Source organism: Microtus ochrogaster, linkage group LG4 (assembly GCF_000317375.1).
Source record: "Microtus ochrogaster isolate Prairie Vole_2 linkage group LG4, MicOch1.0, whole genome shotgun sequence".
Lineage (NCBI taxonomy): Eukaryota > Metazoa > Chordata > Mammalia > Rodentia > Cricetidae > Microtus > Microtus ochrogaster.
Window position 1 is genome coordinate 13,068,031 of NC_022030.1, and position 19,434 is coordinate 13,087,464.

At 42.3% G+C, this 19,434-nt stretch overlaps 2 protein-coding genes across 2 annotated transcripts in view; one reads left to right on the forward strand and one right to left on the reverse strand.

The window, feature by feature from the left end:
* The window catches only part of Pex3 (peroxisomal biogenesis factor 3), a 34,011-nt gene extending 31,405 nt beyond the window's left edge, over positions 1–2,606 (forward strand). The window contains exon 12 of the mRNA XM_005360997.2: positions 1,667–2,606. Coding sequence (XP_005361054.1) covers positions 1,667–1,750 — 84 coding nt within the window. The 3' untranslated portion in view covers positions 1,751–2,606. The remainder of the gene's footprint in view (positions 1–1,666) is intronic.
* Positions 2,607–4,357: 1,751 nt separating this feature from the next.
* Fuca2 (alpha-L-fucosidase 2) overlaps positions 4,358–19,434 on the reverse strand; it is a 22,133-nt gene continuing 7,056 nt past the window's right edge. Inside the window, exons 5-8 of the mRNA XM_005361025.3 lie at positions 11,891–11,999; positions 10,601–10,768; positions 8,208–8,246; positions 4,358–4,744 (exon numbers count right to left, since the gene is read on the reverse strand). Of these exons, the coding sequence (XP_005361082.1) occupies positions 10,628–10,768; positions 11,891–11,999 (250 nt within the window). The 3' untranslated portion in view covers positions 4,358–4,744; positions 8,208–8,246; positions 10,601–10,627. The remainder of the gene's footprint in view (positions 4,745–8,207; positions 8,247–10,600; positions 10,769–11,890; positions 12,000–19,434) is intronic.

The following is a 19,434-nucleotide window of genomic DNA, read 5'->3' on the forward strand; positions in this document are numbered from 1 at the left end:
CCCGGCAAAAGTTCAAGTTTTATTGTCAGCATTTGTAGTCATGATTTTGAATGAGGATCCATGATCTTCACCAAACTAAAAATGGATCTATCTCAAAGAGGTTGAAGCCTCTTTGAGAATGAGGGATGCAGGCCTTGAGCCTGGCCCGTGTTCTCCCGTGACATGCTCAGCTGCCCTAAGAAACGTCCTTTGAATCCGTGCTTCTTCAGGGTTTATAGAAATGGCTGCAGGAGTCCAAGAGGTTGAGGGGGAAGTTTATTTGATACCTATGGAATTAGAAAACTCAAACCCACACAGGATCTATTGCAAGATTAAAACGTCCCTGAATTTAGGGCACATATCTGTCCTTATGTGCGTGTTCTTGTTGACCCAGAAAGTGTTCAATTGTGCTGTTGGATTAAGGAGAGCTACAGAGAAATGAAAAAACCAGCAACAGGAAAATCATTCATGTGACGGTCAAGTCAGATAACTCATTCCCACAGAGGAATGGTCCCAGATCAGTTGGGACAGATTGATTTTTAAAGAGCACCAGGCACTCAGGTGTAGAAGCGGGTTGGATGTGTAAAAACATGAGTGCTAGTAGCAAGATAGTTCCATATTCACACTAAATCAACAAATTACTAACCATTGGCTTTAGTTGTGTGTTGGGTTTTGTAGGGTAGATTCCATTTAATGGTAATGCGGTTTTTTGTTTATTTTTGTGAGTAGTTCAGGATGCATTCAAACATGTAATTCTCCTGTTAGTCTCCAGAGTCCCTGGAATTTCAGGATATGTCACTCCCTGCTTGTGTTTTCACTTTTAGTTATGGAAAGGCTCTACACTTAAGACATTATATATTTTTTCAAGTACACATAAAAATAATGTAAGCACCAGCAGGTGTGCTGCACATCTCTGACCCTAGTGCTCAGGGGCTGAGCAGGATCACCAATTCAAGGCCAGTCTGGATTGGACAGCAAGACCCTATTTCAAGACCCAAGCAAAACTATCTTAGTATTTGAGTACTGACTTTATTTTACACTTGTAAGAGGTCTGTGAGCATGTGAGATGTATTGCTACTGTAGTGCAGAAGCAACCTCAACAAACAAGTGCAGACAGGAACACATGCTTTCTGCCATTTTAGTCCTGTCATTTTAAAGGAGAACACTTACATAGTTTTCAAAATACATTTAAAGTAAATTTAGGAGAGTTCTTTCTAAATTAAATGACAAGATGAATGGAAGTTCTAATAACTTCCACTACTGTCATAGGAAATTTTTAAGGGGTCTGGTTTATATTGCATACAGATTCCCCTTTTTCATTTAATACTGATGCAGTTTGAGGCCTGTGGTCCTGTTTAAAGGAAACATGACATTTCAGTTCATTAAAATAAAAAGTAACTTCCTCCCACAGCTTTATATTCCCATCAGGAGACTGAGAACCTTTGCCATAAAGCTGACATGCATGGTTTGTGTATACGTGTTTATATAAAACATGCATATCCTATGTAGCCAAGAATCTTGGCAGATTTTGTAGAAATAAGAAACTAACCAGTATTTCTATGATTTAGTTTCCTTACACTCCTCTCATTCTTAAGTACACAAAGCTTCAAGACAGACTCATTGCTCATAGAAATGAATTGCACACGTCTTTATGCCTTACAAACTGTACTGTTACTGTTTTTGCTAGGACCTTTTGATGATGGAGCAAGTAAAAGACTTTGCTGCTAATGTGTACGAAGCTTTTAGTACCCCCCAACAACTGGAGAAATGATTGTCTTCCTTTGAGAAAAGCTAGCGTGGGAGTCATCTACATTAAAAAGTACTGAAGTCACCTATACCAGGAGTGACAGTTCGCAACCAAAATGCCTAATAAAGTATGTTCTTAAGCAAAGTTATTTCATAATGAAGTAGATTCACTTGGCCCCTTACTGTATCTTTAACTCATCAAGAGTCTACTTCATCAGGTGTATCTCACTGGTGCACAGACTACAAACGTCAGGCTCATCCATGATCTGTTATAGCCTGGAAAGCAGATCTAAACCAAATAGATAATTTTATACGTACATGTAATGGAGTGTGGTGTCCTTTCACACATAAAATGAGGGGAAATCTGTCTTGAGAAGTGGATCCAGGATTTGTGAACTCTGAAAATATACTGTTTAACTAATCATGACGTTTCCTGGAATCTGAAGTAAGCAAGAGCAGGCCGGATTCTCTCCAGTCAGTGATTTGTCTTCACACACCTTGACAGAGGGCTTATCTTCTAGAAATCAGTGGATTTTAAAACCTCTGATCAACTTTTTTCCTTTGCTATTTTTTCTTCACTATTTATTTGCAGCGTTTTCTAAAGCTTTCTTAGCAGCCCTCAAAATCTGCAGGTTCATGTTATGTTCATGTTTACTCACAATTATTAATTACAGAGTTGTTCATTTGTGTATAAATCATTTTAATAACTTTGTATTGATTTTGAGTACAATAACCTGTTGCAATAAACTATTTTAATACAATACAGTTTTGTTCAGTTAATACTTTTCAGCCATTAATTTATTTGTTAGCTGGTAATAAAGAGAGCATGCTAGTTTTAACTAGTATACAGTTGGTGCTTTCTTCTAACTTTTTTTCCAGAAAAAATGTAAATAAAAGTAAATTATTCCTTGTCTCTAGTATACCTGTGGTTCTTCCTTTAGAGGGGCATGAAGGCAGAACTGACTGCATCAAATATCAGCAGTGGATTAGCTGAGCCCAGTAATGGACTGTCTGCAGAACAGAGTTGTATGTCCTTCCCACATAATATAACATAGCTGAGCAGGAGATGGTAGAAAATGAATTGTGAAGGGCTTCCTAAAGCCTGACTGAGCTCTATAACAAAACAACCATGTATAAAGATGTCAGAGGGGACACATCTTTAAAATTTGATAAGATATACTGATATTCTCCTTTCTGCATTCTGGAACCTTAGAAATGTATGTGGAGTAGGGCATGCATCTCTTCCAGAAATGCCCCGGGTTTGCACCAGGAAAACTTTAAAATTGTGCACAAAATTATCTGGAGTCGTCAGCGTCTGTAGAGTTAAGACCATTGAAGAGGTGGCACGGTTTAAAAGAAAGGAAATAAATTAAGCTTTGTGTGTAAAGGTAACTGACACTGCAGATTACTAATTTGCTTCTGTTAGTGTTGGAACCTTCTTGTCTAAAACAGTCTGGCTAACCTAGAAAGTAATTTAAAACAGGTTATCATAAACCCTTAGACATTTTAACTTAAAATCCAAACACTCTTAATTAGCAAATATTTCCCCTAGTGTCTCGTCTCACTTTTCAAGTACATCTACTGATTATACTTCCCCATGTCTTAGACTATTAGTACTGTTTCACTTACATTAAACAAATAGTGGTTTTTATTATTTTATCTTTTTGTTTAAAGGCAATACTCGTTCATCTAGTCATCCCAGAGTCAGCTTAGCTGCCAAGGAAGCTGCAGCTCTCCAGTCACTGTCTTGCACAGTCAGGATAATAAGATGTTCTACTGGCATAATTCATTTGTATTGCTCTCCTAGGGCTGCTGTAACAAATTATTGTTAATTAGGTTACTTGAAACATCAAAACTTTTTTCTCACTTCTGGTGTGAAATCTAACACCAAGATATCCCAGGACTATTCCTCTCTGAAGGCCGTGGGGAAAATCCTTGAGTGCTTTGCTTGTCTCCATTAGATTCTGGTGGTGCCATCCCTTCGTAGAAATACAACCCTAACTCTTTGTGCCCTTTTCCAAGTTCTAAGGATAGTGTCCATCCTCCATCCAATATGAGCTGCCTTCAAAACTTCATTATATTAATAAAGGTTTCATTTCCAAGATCATGTTTTTGAGGTTTGAGAAGGACATTGCAGCCATGTAACTAATCTTTGGTTAATACACACCACCCACGGGAGAAGTGGAGGATGTGCCACTCACGGAAAACCTTTGCTTATCCTAGACAACAGTCAGCAGGAAAGAGCATCAGCTAATAGTGTGTTGGCTAAGTGGACTTTAAGTTGCTTCTACTTGTTTCCCCTTTAAGACCTAATAACTATACTTGATATTACACATGTATAAAACTTTGAAAGGCATTTACTTCACTTGGAAATAAGGCTGGAAAATTTTTATCTAGTAGTGTTTTTAACTTAACAAAAGTAAAATGAAGTTTTTCCTAATTCATAACTGAGTACTCTGACCCTTTAGGACCATTGTGTTGCCTCTGTATGGCACTCATAAGAAAATGAGATAAATTCATATATTTAGTTTGTTAAAGCCAGCATCAGTCCCTATTTTATTCAACCCAGTAATCTAGTTTGGTTTGCCTTCAATATCTAGATAGTAAACCCCACAAAAAGACCACCAGTCACGTATGCAATCAACAAGAATGTTTAATTTGAGAATAAAAATACCTGCCTGCAGGTTTGTCTGGGAGCTGATTGGTGGGTTTAAACACAAAGTTTATAGGCTGCTATAGGATTGGTTGGTGGCTCAGTGGTTAGGGACTTTCCAGCAGCAGGGTGGGAGAAGCTATTTTTAGCTTTCTTGAGCTTCCATAAAGCTGCAGAGTGCTTACTGCTTGGTTATACGAGAGCTGTGGTCTTTCCAAGAACTGCTTGTTCAATTCCAGTAAGCCGAAACTGGCCTGTTCCCTGGCAGGCCTGGAGTCTGTCGTGGCATTGGTTTGGCTCCTTGGCTCTTTCAACAGAGCTAATGGTGAACAAGTGTTTTATCTTTCAGCTTCCTGACGAGTCCACCTGTGTGAAAGCCAAAGTTTTAAGTTTTAAATGGTATGCCTAAGAGATCCACAAAACAAAGTGCCTCTGTTGTGCAAGCCCAAGGACAGATGGTTCCTGAAATGCTGGAGGCTGTTGTTTACGGGAGATAACAAGCCACGCATTTTCACTCCCCTAAATAAGTTTGTTGGACCCATCTGCAACCTATGTGCTTGATCACAGGTGGGTGGGATGTTTGGGAGCAGGAAATGACCAGGATATATGCTTGCGGATGATTGGATGTAGGCAGGAAGCATGCAGGCAAGAAGTAGATTGGGATGTATGCTTGCTCTTGATTGGACCTCTAGGAAACACAGGGAATTGTGGGTTACAGGGTTTCTCTGTGTAACAATCCTGGCTGTCCTAGAACTCACTTTGTAGACCAGGCTGACCTCGAACTCAAATCTGCCTGCCTCTGCCTCCCAAGTGCTGATATTAAAGGTGTGCACTGCCACAGCCCACCTTGTGGGTTTTGCTGTTTTAAAACCCTGCAAAACGTTTCTGGGGGTTATTTCCTGGGAACCTGGTATGGACCTGGCTAGAACCTATCTACCTGGCCGGTATTTAAATTTGCTTCAAATTTGACTTTAAGATGTGGTAATGGTCTTATTCTTGACTGGTGGGATCTGGTTCACCCTTCTGCCCCCATGTTTTCCCCATGGTGATGGGCTGAACCCTTAAATCGTGAGCCAAAAGAACCCCTTAAGTGGCTTTTGTTAGGTATTCAAAGCCAGACAAAAAGGTCTACAGAAAACTGTTACTGAGAAGTGTGGTCTTTGATATAAGAAACTTCACCATGTGGTTCATAGGCCTTCAGAACTGGTTTGCAGGGGGTTACTGTAGAGTTTGCTTCCTGCTGAACAAACACTAGATATAGGGCATGCGTAGTGAGGACTTAAGGAGCCAGTTTACTGGGAATTCAGAAAGTCAGAATGCCAAGATGGTATAATGACGTCCCAACTCAGAAGGCTTCAGATGGAATGGAGATTCTTAGGAAACAAAGTCCCCCTTTGCTACTTTCTGCTTGGGGCCTGAAAATATAAGTGAAGCTGAATTCTAAAGTAATGAAAACTTTGGCAGAGAAAACCTTAAGAGATCGTAACAGCAACTGTGGCAGGTTATTGCTGCTCTGAACTCTATAGTCAGAGCAGAATGGTAAACAAAACTCAGTTTAGTGAGGAATGAGTTTAAAGCTTCAGACAGGGCAGGTATGAAGAAATCCACTGCAATTGTTGCGTTTTGTACTATCAAATTGCACCCTCTGTGCTGTTATCAATATCAGTGTCCTGAGGGCATGGCCCCACCTATCAAGGACTCCAACCTGTGAAAGTACAAGCTAATTTGAAAGGTGGCAGCCTAAACTTAGAACGACATTAAAGGGCTTCTCAATAATAAAAAAGACAAACAAAACAGGTTCAGACACCAAGGTAAGAAGAGGCCACCAGAGATGTGGCAGAAAGAAGCCAGACTACTTCTAGAGGAAACAGCAACATCCACACGATTTTTCCAAGCATGCCAAATGCAAGTGTTAGGAAGTCATGGAGGCTTGCAGCACAGTTCCAGAAAGCTTCTAAGGTTCTAAGGCCTGGCAGTGTGTGGCAGTATTGGATTTCTTTCAAGAAGACCTTGAAAGGACCATTGAAGACCATTGTTGCAGTTGTAAAAGTGAAGTCTTTCTGGTAATAGAAACCTCAAGATGTTGGTGATGTCAGGTACAAGGGACACCCAGTGAGGAAAGCTACAACTTGGAAGTTAGACTGTGAGACAGGCTATAAGGCTACAGTGATGAAACTCAAGGGATAGGGATACACAAGGCTGCTGGAACCATGTGATGATATTAAAATCCTCAGATGCTGAACATAGAGCTTGAAGATTGGGCAGTTCCCAATGCTGGGTTCCAGTTTTACTCTGACCCAATCTTTCCTTACCATACCCCATTCATCCCTTTTGAAACAGGGATGTTCTCTGCCTTGTACGTTGGAAATCTGTAACTTGGTTTTTGATTATATACTTGTTGCAGAATATTTGTTTAAGGGCTGGAGAGATGGCTCAGAGGTTAAGAGCACTGCCTGTTCTTCCAAAGGTCCTGAGTTCAATTCCCGGCAACCACATGGTGGCTCACAACCATCTGGGATGAGGTCTGGTGCCCTCTTCTGGCCTGCAGACATACACACAGACAGAATATTGTATACATAATAAATAAATAAATATTTAAAAAAAAAAAGAATATTTGTTTAACTATGTAAAGATGTGTTGCTCTTTTACCTCGCCTGTCTATGGTCTAAGAAAAAGCTGAATGGCCAATGCAAGGGAAGAGGCATGAAGAGTAAGTAGGAGGAATTTAGGATCAAGAAGAAAGAAAAGAAGATGACAGGGAGATGGCAGGGGCAAACAGATATGGAAGAGGTGAGAAAGTAGGACATACAGAATGAAAGAAGGGTAAAAGGCCCCATGGCAAAATGTAGATCAGTAGAAACAGGTTAAATTGAGTTAAAAGAGCTAGTGAGACAAGCCTAAGCTAAGGCTGAGCATTCATAATTAAAATAAATCTATATGTCTTTATTTGAGAGCTGCTTAGCAGCCCAAGGAAAATTCCAACTACACAGAGTAGTTCATAGTTAAACAATATTGCCTTGAGTCTTGGAAGAGGTTGTCAGCTTTGGATTTTGAACAGTGCTGAAACTGGCAAGACTATGGAAATTTCTAAAATTTGGGCTGAGTGCATTGCATCCTGTATTGTAAGCCATGAACATATGGGGATGTGTAAATTTCCTCAGAGATTGAAACATTCCATCCCTTAGAAAGTTCCTTAGGCAGGAAAGTGAACAACTCATAATAGCTTCAGGAAATTCCTGAAACTGACAGGTTCAAGCTTATACCCAGATTTCAAAACTCACCAATCCCTGGGCTTGCCCAAACTCAGGACTTGAAATCCCACCAATCCCCACCCTGGGAATTCCTACCCTAGAGAGCTCTACCCCGAAGAAATGCCTTAGAAACCTGCCTCCTGCTTAGGTCCCTCCCTGCTCTTCTCACTTGAACAGAGGCAGTCACCCTTCTGTCTTCCCCAATAAATCTCCTACATGAAGTTTGTTGTATGACGTGATTTTGTGGTATTCCTTGGCTCCTGACTGCCAGAATACCTTCCCCTTCAGAGCTGCAATGTTTCCATTTGGGGAAACCTTCCCCTTTGATGGGTTTCCTACATGGGGCAAATAGGCATGTGTTTTGTGTCCTCAAGATGAATTTTATCACACAACAGGGGATGAGGGATGGAATGTCAGGGTTAAAAGTAGTGTATTTGTTTGTCAAGTTACAAGGAGTATACAGTGATGATTAATTTTCCTTGTCCATCTAACTGGGTTTGGAACCATCTAGAGACATGCTTCTGTACATACCTGTGAGGACATTTACAAAGAGATTCAACTTCAGTAGAAAGACTTACCCTCCATGTAAGTAACACCATTCCATGGTCTGGGTCCGACTAAAAATGAAAAGAGAGAAAAGGAAAAAGCAAGTGTTGCCCAAACTTTCATTTCTCTTCATCCTGACTTGCAGACCCAAGGTGATCAGTTGTCTCATGCCCCTGCTGCATGGTTCCCACCATGATGACTGTTGTATCCTCAAACCATGAGGCAAAAATGAATGCTGCTCTCTCTATTGTTTTGTAAGGTGTGTGATCACCGCAGTGAGGAAACAGCTAATACATCCACTCACCTGCTAATCGCTTTGTTAGGCATCTTTCTCTTTTCCTTCGTATCTGTATCAGGTAAAGATGAGAAGCCTAAAAATCTAAGCAGTTCACAATTTTTCCCTCTCAAAACACTTTTTCAAATGGATGACTCAACACCTGTAGTAAGATTCTTACAACACTGATTTGGATTTTGGTTTTGTTCCTTTTTTTAAATTTGGGTTTGTTTGTTTGTTTGTTTGTTTTGTCTAAAATTTGATCATTTAAACCTACACATATGGTTCTCTAGTAAAATGTTGAGATTTAGAACTAATTTTTTTTTTTTGCTTAAAACTGAAATTTTTTTTACATGGCGGTTTTGGCATAGTTTTGAATAATTGATAGTAGCAGCCAGGTACGGTGGGAAACACCAATATTCCCTGCTACTTGGAGGCTGAGCAGTAAGAATACTTGAGCCCCAAAATTTTGAGTCCGGTCTGGACAACATAGTGAGTCTTGTCTCAAAAGGAAATAAAAACAATAGTTGCAAGATCTTCAGCAATGGATAATGTCATGGAATATTAGTTTAAGATGTTTTACATTTGTTCATGCTGCAAAATATTTGTTTAATGATGCAAAGATGGCTGGGTGGTGGTGGTGCACACCTTTAATCCCAGCACTCAGGAGGCAAAGGCAGGTGGATCTCTGTGAGCTCAAGGCCAGCCTGGTCTATGGAGTGAGTTCCAGGACTGTTAAGGCAAAGAAACCCTATCTTGAAAAAAAAAACAAAAGAACAATAACAACAAAATGATCCAAAAAATGTGTTGCATTATTTTATGTTTTATTTGTTTAAATCTGTAAAGTGTGTTACTTGCCTACCTAAAACACTTGCTTGGTCTAATAAAGAGCTAAATGGCCAGTACCTAGGCAAGAGAGGGATGGGCAAGGCTGTCAGGCAAAGAGAAAAAATAGAGGCGAGAAGAAGGAGACACCAAGGGCCAGCCACCCGGCCACACGACTAGCCATGGAATAAGAAAGGAAGAAAGATTTATAGAATAGAAAGGTAAGCAGTTCAGTTCGCTCTCTGCCTCATTTGTAGCGGAGGGTGTGATCTCCATCTGCCTTGGCTGCCTGCTGCTGTACCTCCGTACCATGATGGCTTCTTATCCCTCCAGCACTGCAAGCCAAAGGAAATATCCCGTCTATAAAATTGCTTTGGTGTGATGAAAATCGCAGCAAAAGAAAGGAACTAATAACACCTTCCCAAATTTCAACTAGGTTTGCAACTTAAGTTTAAGCCCTTATTAAAAAATAAACCCAGCCCTCCAGTCTCATTCTGTCTCCAAACTGGGACAATAAATATTAAAATATTAATATATTTTTAATACTAATGCTAAATGTCTAAGCAAAGAGGAGTTTTAGCAATAAGAGAGAAGTTTTTACAATGAAACGATAGTTACTCAATTTATTGGAAACTTACATCCAATCAAATTCATCACTTACTGGCCTGCATTATATGAGGATTCAATAACAGAGTGGGTGGGGGGAGATCAAACACATCCTGAAAGGCTTCAACAAAAGGACGTTATTCTTCTCACAGTCCTGGAAGCCAGAAGTCCAATGTCAGGGTGTTGAGAGATCTGGTTTCTCCTATGCTCTTCTTGGCTTGCAGATGGCTGCCTTCTTGCCATCACTCTACCTGGCTTTACCGTATTCTAGCATCTTTGCTGTCTCTTTCCCTATAGGGCACCAAGATCCTATGGTATTAGGGCTAGCCTTATGATTCCTATTGTATTAGGGCTAGCCTTCTGACTCAGTTTAATCTTAATCATCTCTTTAAGTGTTCTGTTTCCAAATACAGCCACAGTGGGAGTGTGGATGTTAGGGCTTCAATATAAGAATAGGACTTGGGAAAAATTCAGTCCATGGTATCACCATTTTCTAAGTTCTCTAGAACAGACTTTGTCACCCGGGATTTATAGGAGACATGAATTCAATAACGGAAAACTTCGTAGGAAAGCACAGACATGTTCAAATAGTAACATGAGCTATTTAGGAAGAGAGGGAAAGGAGGCTGAATTGCCTAATGACTTGCTTTTTCTTATCATTTCCACCCTGATTTCTTTAGTGCTATTAAAAACCCTGCCATTTCCTGGGGTTAGAGGTACCTGAGGCATGCATCTCCCAGCTGCAGGCTAAGTCACATTTGTTAGTGCGAGAGTCCATCCCCATCTACAGGGCATCTGATGAAAACTTAGGTGTGGCAGCTCCACTGTGATCCCATTTGGCTTTGAAGAAGCCCAGGTCAGCGGCTGCCCATGGCCCAGGAGTTCTACCTGTAATTGGAAACACTGACAATGTACAAACGTTCCCAAAGATATCACCACGACATTTCTAAGGGGTGACTGAACTTCTAAAGAGGTACTAGACCGAGGTCCATTTTTACCTTCACGTGTCATTTTACACCTTACTCCTGTTCCCATGTTACCCTCAGAAGGTAAATGCACATGTACAGAGATTGGGAAAGGAGAATCAAGTGCCGGAGCGGGGGAAATGCTTGAAGAGAGGATGAGAGATAGGAAATAATTGGGAGCCATTTGCCCAGTTCAGGCCTGCCCAGTTCTCACACACACTTTGAAATAAAGACTTCCTTCTCCTGGCCGGACCCTACTGTCAGAGTTCCCAATGGCCGGTAGCATATGAATTCAATCAATGATATAGTCTTGCTCTTGTTCATAGAAAGTGAATTCACAGAAGCAGTTCTGTACATACTCAAGGCTTATCTGAACCCTTTATCACATGGAACAATACAAAATAAAAGCGCTAAATTTTAATTGTATTAATTAATGCCATTCAAGGCGATGATAAAAAGGGTAGCTGCTGCCATATCCAGGTCTGGAATGTGCTTTAAGACTAGATTTAAAAACTATCTTTCCAAACGTCAACCTCCAGTGTTGGAAAGAAAACCGAGAGGTGACAGAAGGAAAGTCATATGACTCCGTTCAAAGAGATTATCAGCTTCATGAGGGCCCCGAGATCTATCACAGTGCACTCCACTGGGTCTGAGGACTTACAGCCTTAAATGATAGAAGAACCCTAACATCTTACTTTGATTCAGATGTGCTCTTGGTGTGGTGTCCGGGGGGGGGGGGGCACTCAACATTCTATGAAAAATTCATTTTCAATGCCTGGCGTGAACTTGAACACCACAGACTAACTATGAAAAACAATGCCTAATCTACATCATTCGTCGGGGAGGTGTTGTGGTTTGTAAGTTCAGTTTTCTTAGATTTTCAAAAGATTGTGGCTAAACAGTTGCCATTGTTGCACTGTCTAAGCTAATTTTAAAGTAAAATAGGATAAAATTAGGTACAAGAGAATCACATGAAAGTTATGTTCTCCTCTGCATGTTTTAGCCAGCAATTTAAAAGAATCGCGAAGATAAAATTCTTTCTTACCTCTGTTTCCCCCAGACTACCTACAGGTTGGCCAAGAAACAGCTTTCCTGAGATGGGCCACTTAAGAAAAATAGCGTAGACTATTTTTTTCTCTGGTTTAGTTGTGTACCTGGTTAGAAAAAAGAAACAAGCAAGCAAGCAAACAGCATAGTTAATAAGTTATACCCCATGTTTCTCCTTATTTATGGATTACGTCTGGAATTGTTTTACAGATATTTGACAATGTGATCACTAGTAATATAAAAATACTTACTTTACCCCCATGGTATATAAAACATGCCACCCTTTTCCAGGCCTCCAATATTAAAAAAAGTTGACTTTTACTCTGTTTTATAACAGGGTCTTTTATTTATTTACTTACTTTTGGTTTTTCGAGACAAGGTTACTCTGGGTAACCCTGGCTGTCCTGGAATTCACTCTGTAGACCAGACTAGTTTTTTTTTTTTTTTCAGACTAGTTTTGAATCTAGAGATCCACCTACCACTGCCTCCCAAGTGCTGGGATTAAAGGTGAGCTTCACCACCGCCCAGAGTACAGGGTCTTAATCTGTAGCTAAGACTAGCCTTGACTCTTGCCTCGCCTCTTCAGTGTTGGCATTACAGGCATGCTGCCACACTTGGCTAAATGGAAGTTCTGGGGAGGGGCTACATGAGTTACTACTATTCCTATCCAAACTGCTCACATGGAAGTGAAAATGGAGTATAGAGAGAAGCTTACTGGAGCTGCATGACTTGACTGCCACTGACTCAAAGATGCGGGATATGTCGTCTGCTCTCTATTAGGGATGCTACAGAGAGCCAAACACTATTCTTGTTTTCATGTGACTTAGGCTAGAGTGGAAAAGGCAGTCAATCATACAGTATAAAAGCAAAGAAAACATAACGGGGGTCTTACTTAGGGTATCTATTGCTGTGAAGAGACACCATGACGACAGAAACTCTTATAAAGGAAACTATTTTAGTAGGGGCTGGACCATAGGTTCAGAGGTTTAGTTCTTTATCATCTTGGCTGCACATGGTGGAATGAAAGCAGACATGGTGCTGGAGAAGGAGCTGAGAGTTCTACATCTTGATCCACAGACAGCAGAACCAACTGTGGTACTAGGCTTAGCTTGAGCATAGTTGACCTCAAAGCCCACTCCCGCAGTAACACACTTCCTCCAACAAGGCCATACCTTCTAATCGTATACTTCCTATGGGGCCATTTTCTTCCAAACCACCACAAAGGGACAGCAGATAGCTTCTTTACCAAGAAAACCACATTTAACCTGAGAGTCATATCATAAATAAGAACAGTAGAAAAGATAAGAGGAATTCACTCTAGACAAAGATCCAGTCATGTGTTCACTCAATTTCTCACCAAAGTATTTATAGAAATCTTTAAACAACTGGGCGATGGTGGCGCATGCCTTTAATCCCAGCACTTGGGAGGCAGAGGCAGGCAGATCTCTGTGAGTTCGAGACCAGCCTGGTCTACAGAGCTAGTTCCAGGACGGGCTCCAAAGCCACAGAGAAACCCTGTCTCGAAAAACCAAAAAAAAAAAAAAGAAATCCCCAGAGTTGTAAGGACATAGGCATGGGAGTACATGGCTTTAATTCCTGTCTAGGTGAGAGTTTCTAATGCTGTGTCAAAACACCACGACCAAAAAAAAAAATATTAACCTGGGGAGGAAAGGGTTTGTTTGGCTTACACTTCCACATAGCTGTTTATCACCAAAGAAAGTCAGGACAGGAACTCAAGCAAGGCAGGAACCTGGAAGCAGGAGCTGATACAGAGGCCATGGAGGATGCTGCTTACTGGCTTGCTCATCTTGCTTTTTTTATAGAACCCAGAACCACCAGCCCAGGGATGGCACCACCCACCATGGACTGGGCCCTCCCCCATTGATCACTCTCATATATAAGACATATGAGAAAATGCCTTACAGTGGGATCTCATGGAGGCATTTCCTCAGCTGAGGCTCCTTCCTCTCCAAGGACTCTAGCTTTTTTCAAGTTGACACCCAAAATCAGTCAGTACAATCCCCGCACTCGTGCAGATCTCTGGGAGTTCCAGACTAGCCAGGACGACATGCAGAAAGACAAGGCCTACTGGTGTTAGAAAAGTAGGCCTCAGCTGCAGCACTGAGCAGAATAGGCAGGGACAATCCCTCTAAGCAGGCAGCCATGGAACCCAAAGAACATGAAGCTCCACGCAAGCATGTGGGAAAGCCTTCCAGGCTAAGAAACAAGCACAAAAGCTACAGAGTGTGCTTGGCTTGCAGATACAGCAGCAAGAGTCCAGGGATGGGGGATAGGATGGGGAGGTGGGGGGAGCCAGGGAAAGCAGACAGAGCAAGGGCCGGATTGCATAAGGCCAAGGAGACTTCTGTAAACCCTTCTCCCTTGAGACTGGAAGCCTTGGAAGAATTTGGGTATGGAAATACTCTAAGCCAGGCATGACATCAGCCTGGGTTACATCATGAAATGCTGACTAAATAAATAAATCATAAATCCATGGTTTTCTCTGATTGCTCTCTGGAGACTGCATTAAAAGGACCAGGGTGAAGGCCTGGGAGAGGGTTCAGCTATAAGTGCTTGCCTCACAAGTGTGAGGACTTGAGTTTCAACTCCCAGATCCCACATCAAAATCGGAACGCAGCGGTACATCTCTAACGTCAACGATGGCAAGATGAAGACCTGGAAACTCATGGGTCAGCTGGCCGGGTCTCTGTGGTGAAGTTCCAGCCCCGTAAGAAAGAGAAGCTGGCTCAAGCAAAAGGTGGGAAGAGTCTGAGGACTGCGACCGAAGGTTGTCCTCTGTTGGAATCATGCATGCTGTGCATTTGTGTACATTGTACCCACAAGTACCCACATGCCCTGAACCCCACCCCCAACCAAAGGAGTAAGACTAGAAAACAAAGAAAGAGGATCAGTCAAGAAGGCACTGAAATAATCCACAGGTGAGGCAGTGGAGAGCCACATCAGATCCACCACAGAGAGAAGGAGACGAGGCCAGAATCCATACACACTTCAGAAGTAAAAACAAGAGATCTGATGATGAATTGGCCATTGTGGCTGTCAAGTGAAAATGGCCCTCATCGGCTCACAGAGCACTATTAAGAGGTGTGTGACCTAACTGGGGTAGGTACGGCCTTGTTGGAAGAACTAACACAAAAGTCGGTACCAGGGCCTGGGGTGTTGCTGAGATAGCCTGGACCATGCTTTTGTTTGGAGGAATGTAGACTTTGAGACTGGGTTAGAAAAGCAGTTGACCCTGGAAGTGGGGCTCAATGGGTCACACTAGTGAGGAGCATGAGAGACAGTGGTGCTCAGGGTGGTTTGTACTGTAGGACCAAGCTCAAGGTGTTTCTAAGGAGCATTTTAGTACGTGGCCTAGAGACTGTTCTTGTGATATTTTATGAAGAGCATGGCTTCTCTCTGCCCTGCCTCCTCCCCCTCAAATATCTGCCTGAAGATAAACTTAAGAGTTATGGATTAACAGTTTTGGCAGAAGAGATTTCAAAGTAGCCTAGCATTGACTGTGTCATGTGGTTATTCGTGGCCATGCTTATGAAGATCTATATTGAAAAGGAGCAAGCTGAGCAAAAATACAACATGTACTGTTTGCGAAGAGGGGCCTCAGTAACTTAATGCAGCTAAATCCCGTGTTCAAGGAGATAAAAAGACTCAAGAAAAGCCTGGTGCTAGACGGGATGAAGGGAGTGGTACCCTAAGGACAAGACCCCCCCCCCCGCAAGCTAAGCTTCCAATTTGTAAAAAAGAATTAAAGAAAACTTAGGGCCCTAGAGAGTGGTACAAGCCTTTAATCTCAGCTCTAGGGAGGCAGATGCAGGCAGATTTCAGAGTTCAAGGCCAGCATGGTCTACAGAGCAAGTTCCAGGGCAGCCAAGCTTAAACAGTGAAAGAAACCTTCTCCAACATCTTGAGGTCTCCAAGGCAATCTAGACTTCTCCTTCACAGCTTCGCACAATGGCCTCTCTTTAGACCCCCATGCAGTGACGCCCCTGCCACATGCCTGGCCTCAGCATCTTTCAGCAGCCGCAGAGGGAGAGTCCACAACCCCTTTCTTTCATGAGCCGCAGAGGGAGAGTCCACAACCCCTTTCTTTCATGAGCCGCAGAGGGAGAGTCCACAACCCCTTTCTTTCAGCAGCTGCAGAGGGAGAGTCCACAACCCCTTTCTTTTATCCTCGACTCCAAAGCTAGAACCACACGCCAAAGCTGCCAAGTTCTGCTGAGCCTGGAACACGGCCCCTCGTTCAAGTACATTTTCACCTGCTTTCTGTCTCCACATCTGAGGAAAGCAGCTGAGGACACCCGTGTGGGCATGGAGGCCCAGAGAGGCCACTGTGTGTAGCGGTGAAGGTGTGCCCTAGATTGCCTTGGAGAGCAATTTGACATCAGACAGCAGATGCAGAGGCTGCAGTTTGCCCTGGTCGTTTTTGGTCTTGTTTCGGTCCAGTATTTCCTCACTTGTGTTTGAACAGGAATGTATATCCTATGCTACTATTTGTTGGAGGTAGTCAAAGCTTTTTGACTTTGAATTTATAGAGAGACTTTGAATTACAGTTAAGAGATGGCCATGAGTCTCAGAAGAGACTTTGGACTTTCAAACAGAGTTGAGACTGGGATAGAGTATGGATGGGGACTTTTGAACTTGGACTGAATGTAGCTTTGCATTACGATATGTGTGGCTACAAGCCTACAAGGGCCAGAGAATGGAATGTGGTGGTTTGAATGAAAATAGTTCCTATAAAATCATAGGGAGTGGCACAATTCAAGAGGTGTGGCCTTCTTGGAGGACGTGTGTCACTGGTGGTTGGCTTTGAGGTGTCAAATGTTTAAGCCAGGCCCAATGTCTCTCTCTCTCTCTTGCTACTAACCTGTATATAAAACTCTCAACTACGTCTTCAGCATCATGTTTGCCTGCACACCATTGTATGCCACAGTGATAATAACGGACTAAACTTCTGAACCTGTAGGCCAGCCCCAGTTAAATGTTTTCCTTTAGAAGAGTTGCCGTGGTCATGGAGTCTCTTCATAGCCGTAGAAACCCCAACTAAGACATCTGTGGCTATAGAAGAAAGGTGGAGAACTGTCACCAACTGTCAGTTGGGGAACTAAGATAGAGAAATTTGGAAGCCCAAGGACACTTCAAGATCTACTGATTGGGAAAATTAAGTACGGGAGACTAACAAGGAACAGCCAATGAGTCTGAATCTCTGAGGCAAATCCTGCTGGTAATTTCAGAAACGGAGCACCAGCCTCTGGGCCAGGCAAGGGAGAGAGAGCACTGTAGTCTTGACAAAAGCAATCTGAGGAAGAATGGGATGGAAGTCCAAACTGAGAGAGATCAACAGGAAGAGAATGGAGCTCCAGCTAGAAACAACCACTAAAAACTGTTCAGTAAGCTGTTTTATTATGAATGAAAGGAGAGAACGGGAAGGCAGCTGGAGACGAAGGCAAACTTTTAAGATAAAATAAATAACATGTCTGTATGTGGGCAGGAAAGGAACTAAGAAGGGGAGCCTGGAAATGAGGCGTGGAAATACAAACTGTGCTACGGCCTTGCCTGGAGGATCTGGGATGTGAGGGAGAAAACAGGGCTGGGCTTAAAGCCAAATGTGAGCTAATTTGACATTGTACGTATGTGACCAATAGTTCAGGGGGCAGCCTCAGAAGGGATGGCTGGAGGGAGCTAGAGGCAGGCTTCTGTCAAAGGAGTATAAGAGAGAGAAGGACGGCTCAGGAGTTAGGATACAGATGATGAATTACCTGAGCAGCAGGCCACACTATACCCTGTAAACAATTCCCCATTCTCTCCTACCCTAGCTCCTGTCTCCATGATTTTGATTACTCTAAGTAGCTCATAAATAATATTTGCCTCTTTGTGACTTGGTCTTTTCACTTGACACAAACTCCTGAAAATTCATCTGTGTTTTAGCATTTCTTTCCTTTCCGAAGCTGAATAACATACAAATACCTCAGTATGTGTACACACTTAGCTTGACCATGAATGGACCCCATTGCTCTTACGTGTCAGTTTCTGGAAATATAGTTCTTATGGTACCATTCTTTTGCATATCTACTCAGAAGTGGAACTGCAGGGTAGTGGTGTATTCCTATCTCTAACGTTTTGAGGGGCTGACATACTGTCTACATACTAGCTGTGGTTTTGTGTTCTCACAACACTGTAGTGTACAGGAATTCCAGTCTCTTCAAGATCATCAGCTGTACCTTAAAAAATAGTAGCCCCAAGGTACAGGCCCAAGCAGGCACAGAAAGGCTTCGAAGAACCAGCACTGGGGACATCCTCCCCACCCCATTACTCAGCAGAAAGTGACAGGGAATGTGGGCTCTCATGGCTCTGCCTTGCCATCAGAGGACTTCAGTATCCCAGGCTGGGCCACCCTTTTCACTTGCACTAAATGCACTAACAGACCTTCAGCCTCCAACCTGCCACAGTATAAGCCTAACAAGTGACAGATTGTCTTTGTTCCAGGAGAAGCTAAGCAAGCCCACAGGCTGTTCTGGTCCAACCTTTCTCGCTCCCGCCCCAACCCAAGGTGTCACCTGTAGAGACTTTCATAAAAAGAGTTGGGGATTTCGGACTGGACTATTTCAGTTGGTTTCAGGCAATTTCCAAAGGTGGTGAGCCTTGCCATGCCCTCCCTCTTTGGAAAAGCCAGCAACAGTGCAGGGTACTGCCCCAGGCTGTTGGTTAGGCACAGAGGATTTCAAGAAGGGAGAGGGTGAAACAGGGCCTTCCCTGGTGAGTTGTCATGGGGTTGGTGGTGACTCTTGTCTGGAATTATTATTTTTTTATTATTTTTTACAATTTAAATAGAAGTGTCAAAAAATAGAAGTGTCTATCTGGAAAAAATAAAACAAAAACATAGTAGCTATTCTAAGTCTGGTGGTAATGGTGCACGCCTTTCATCACAGCACGTGAGAGGCAGAGGCAGAGAGTTCAAGGACAGCCAGGTCTACAGAGCAAGTTCCAGGGCAGCCGGGGTTACAGAGAGAAACAAGCCCTGTCTCAAATGGTAGAATAAGAAGTACCAACTGCCCCTGCAGAGACACTAGCTGTGGTGGTCAGATTTGTACGCTAGTGGGTGAGCATCAGAAATGATACTCACATAGAGTCCGTTAGGTAAAATGTAAATGAAACTACAACCGGAAATCATCTCACATTCTTTAGAAAAGCTATTCTTTTTGTTTGTTTTTTTGTTTTTTGAGACAGGGCTTTGGCTAATTTTAATTTACTGTTGGCTTTGCCCTTGGTTATACCTTGCTTGCTTGCTTACTAACTTCATGGGATTTAATATCTGAAAACTAGAGACTGAAAAAACTTCCTAGTGATTAAACATTAGTCTGTTATATTATCAACCACTCAGTGTTCTTTTCTTATCTAAACGTCTTCCAATTTTGTAAGCGTCAATTTAGCTAAACATTGCCCACCATTAGGGGATTCTAGGTATGATTTAAGCAGAATTTAATAAACACAATGTTCAATGACACTCTTATTCTTATCCCTTCTCTT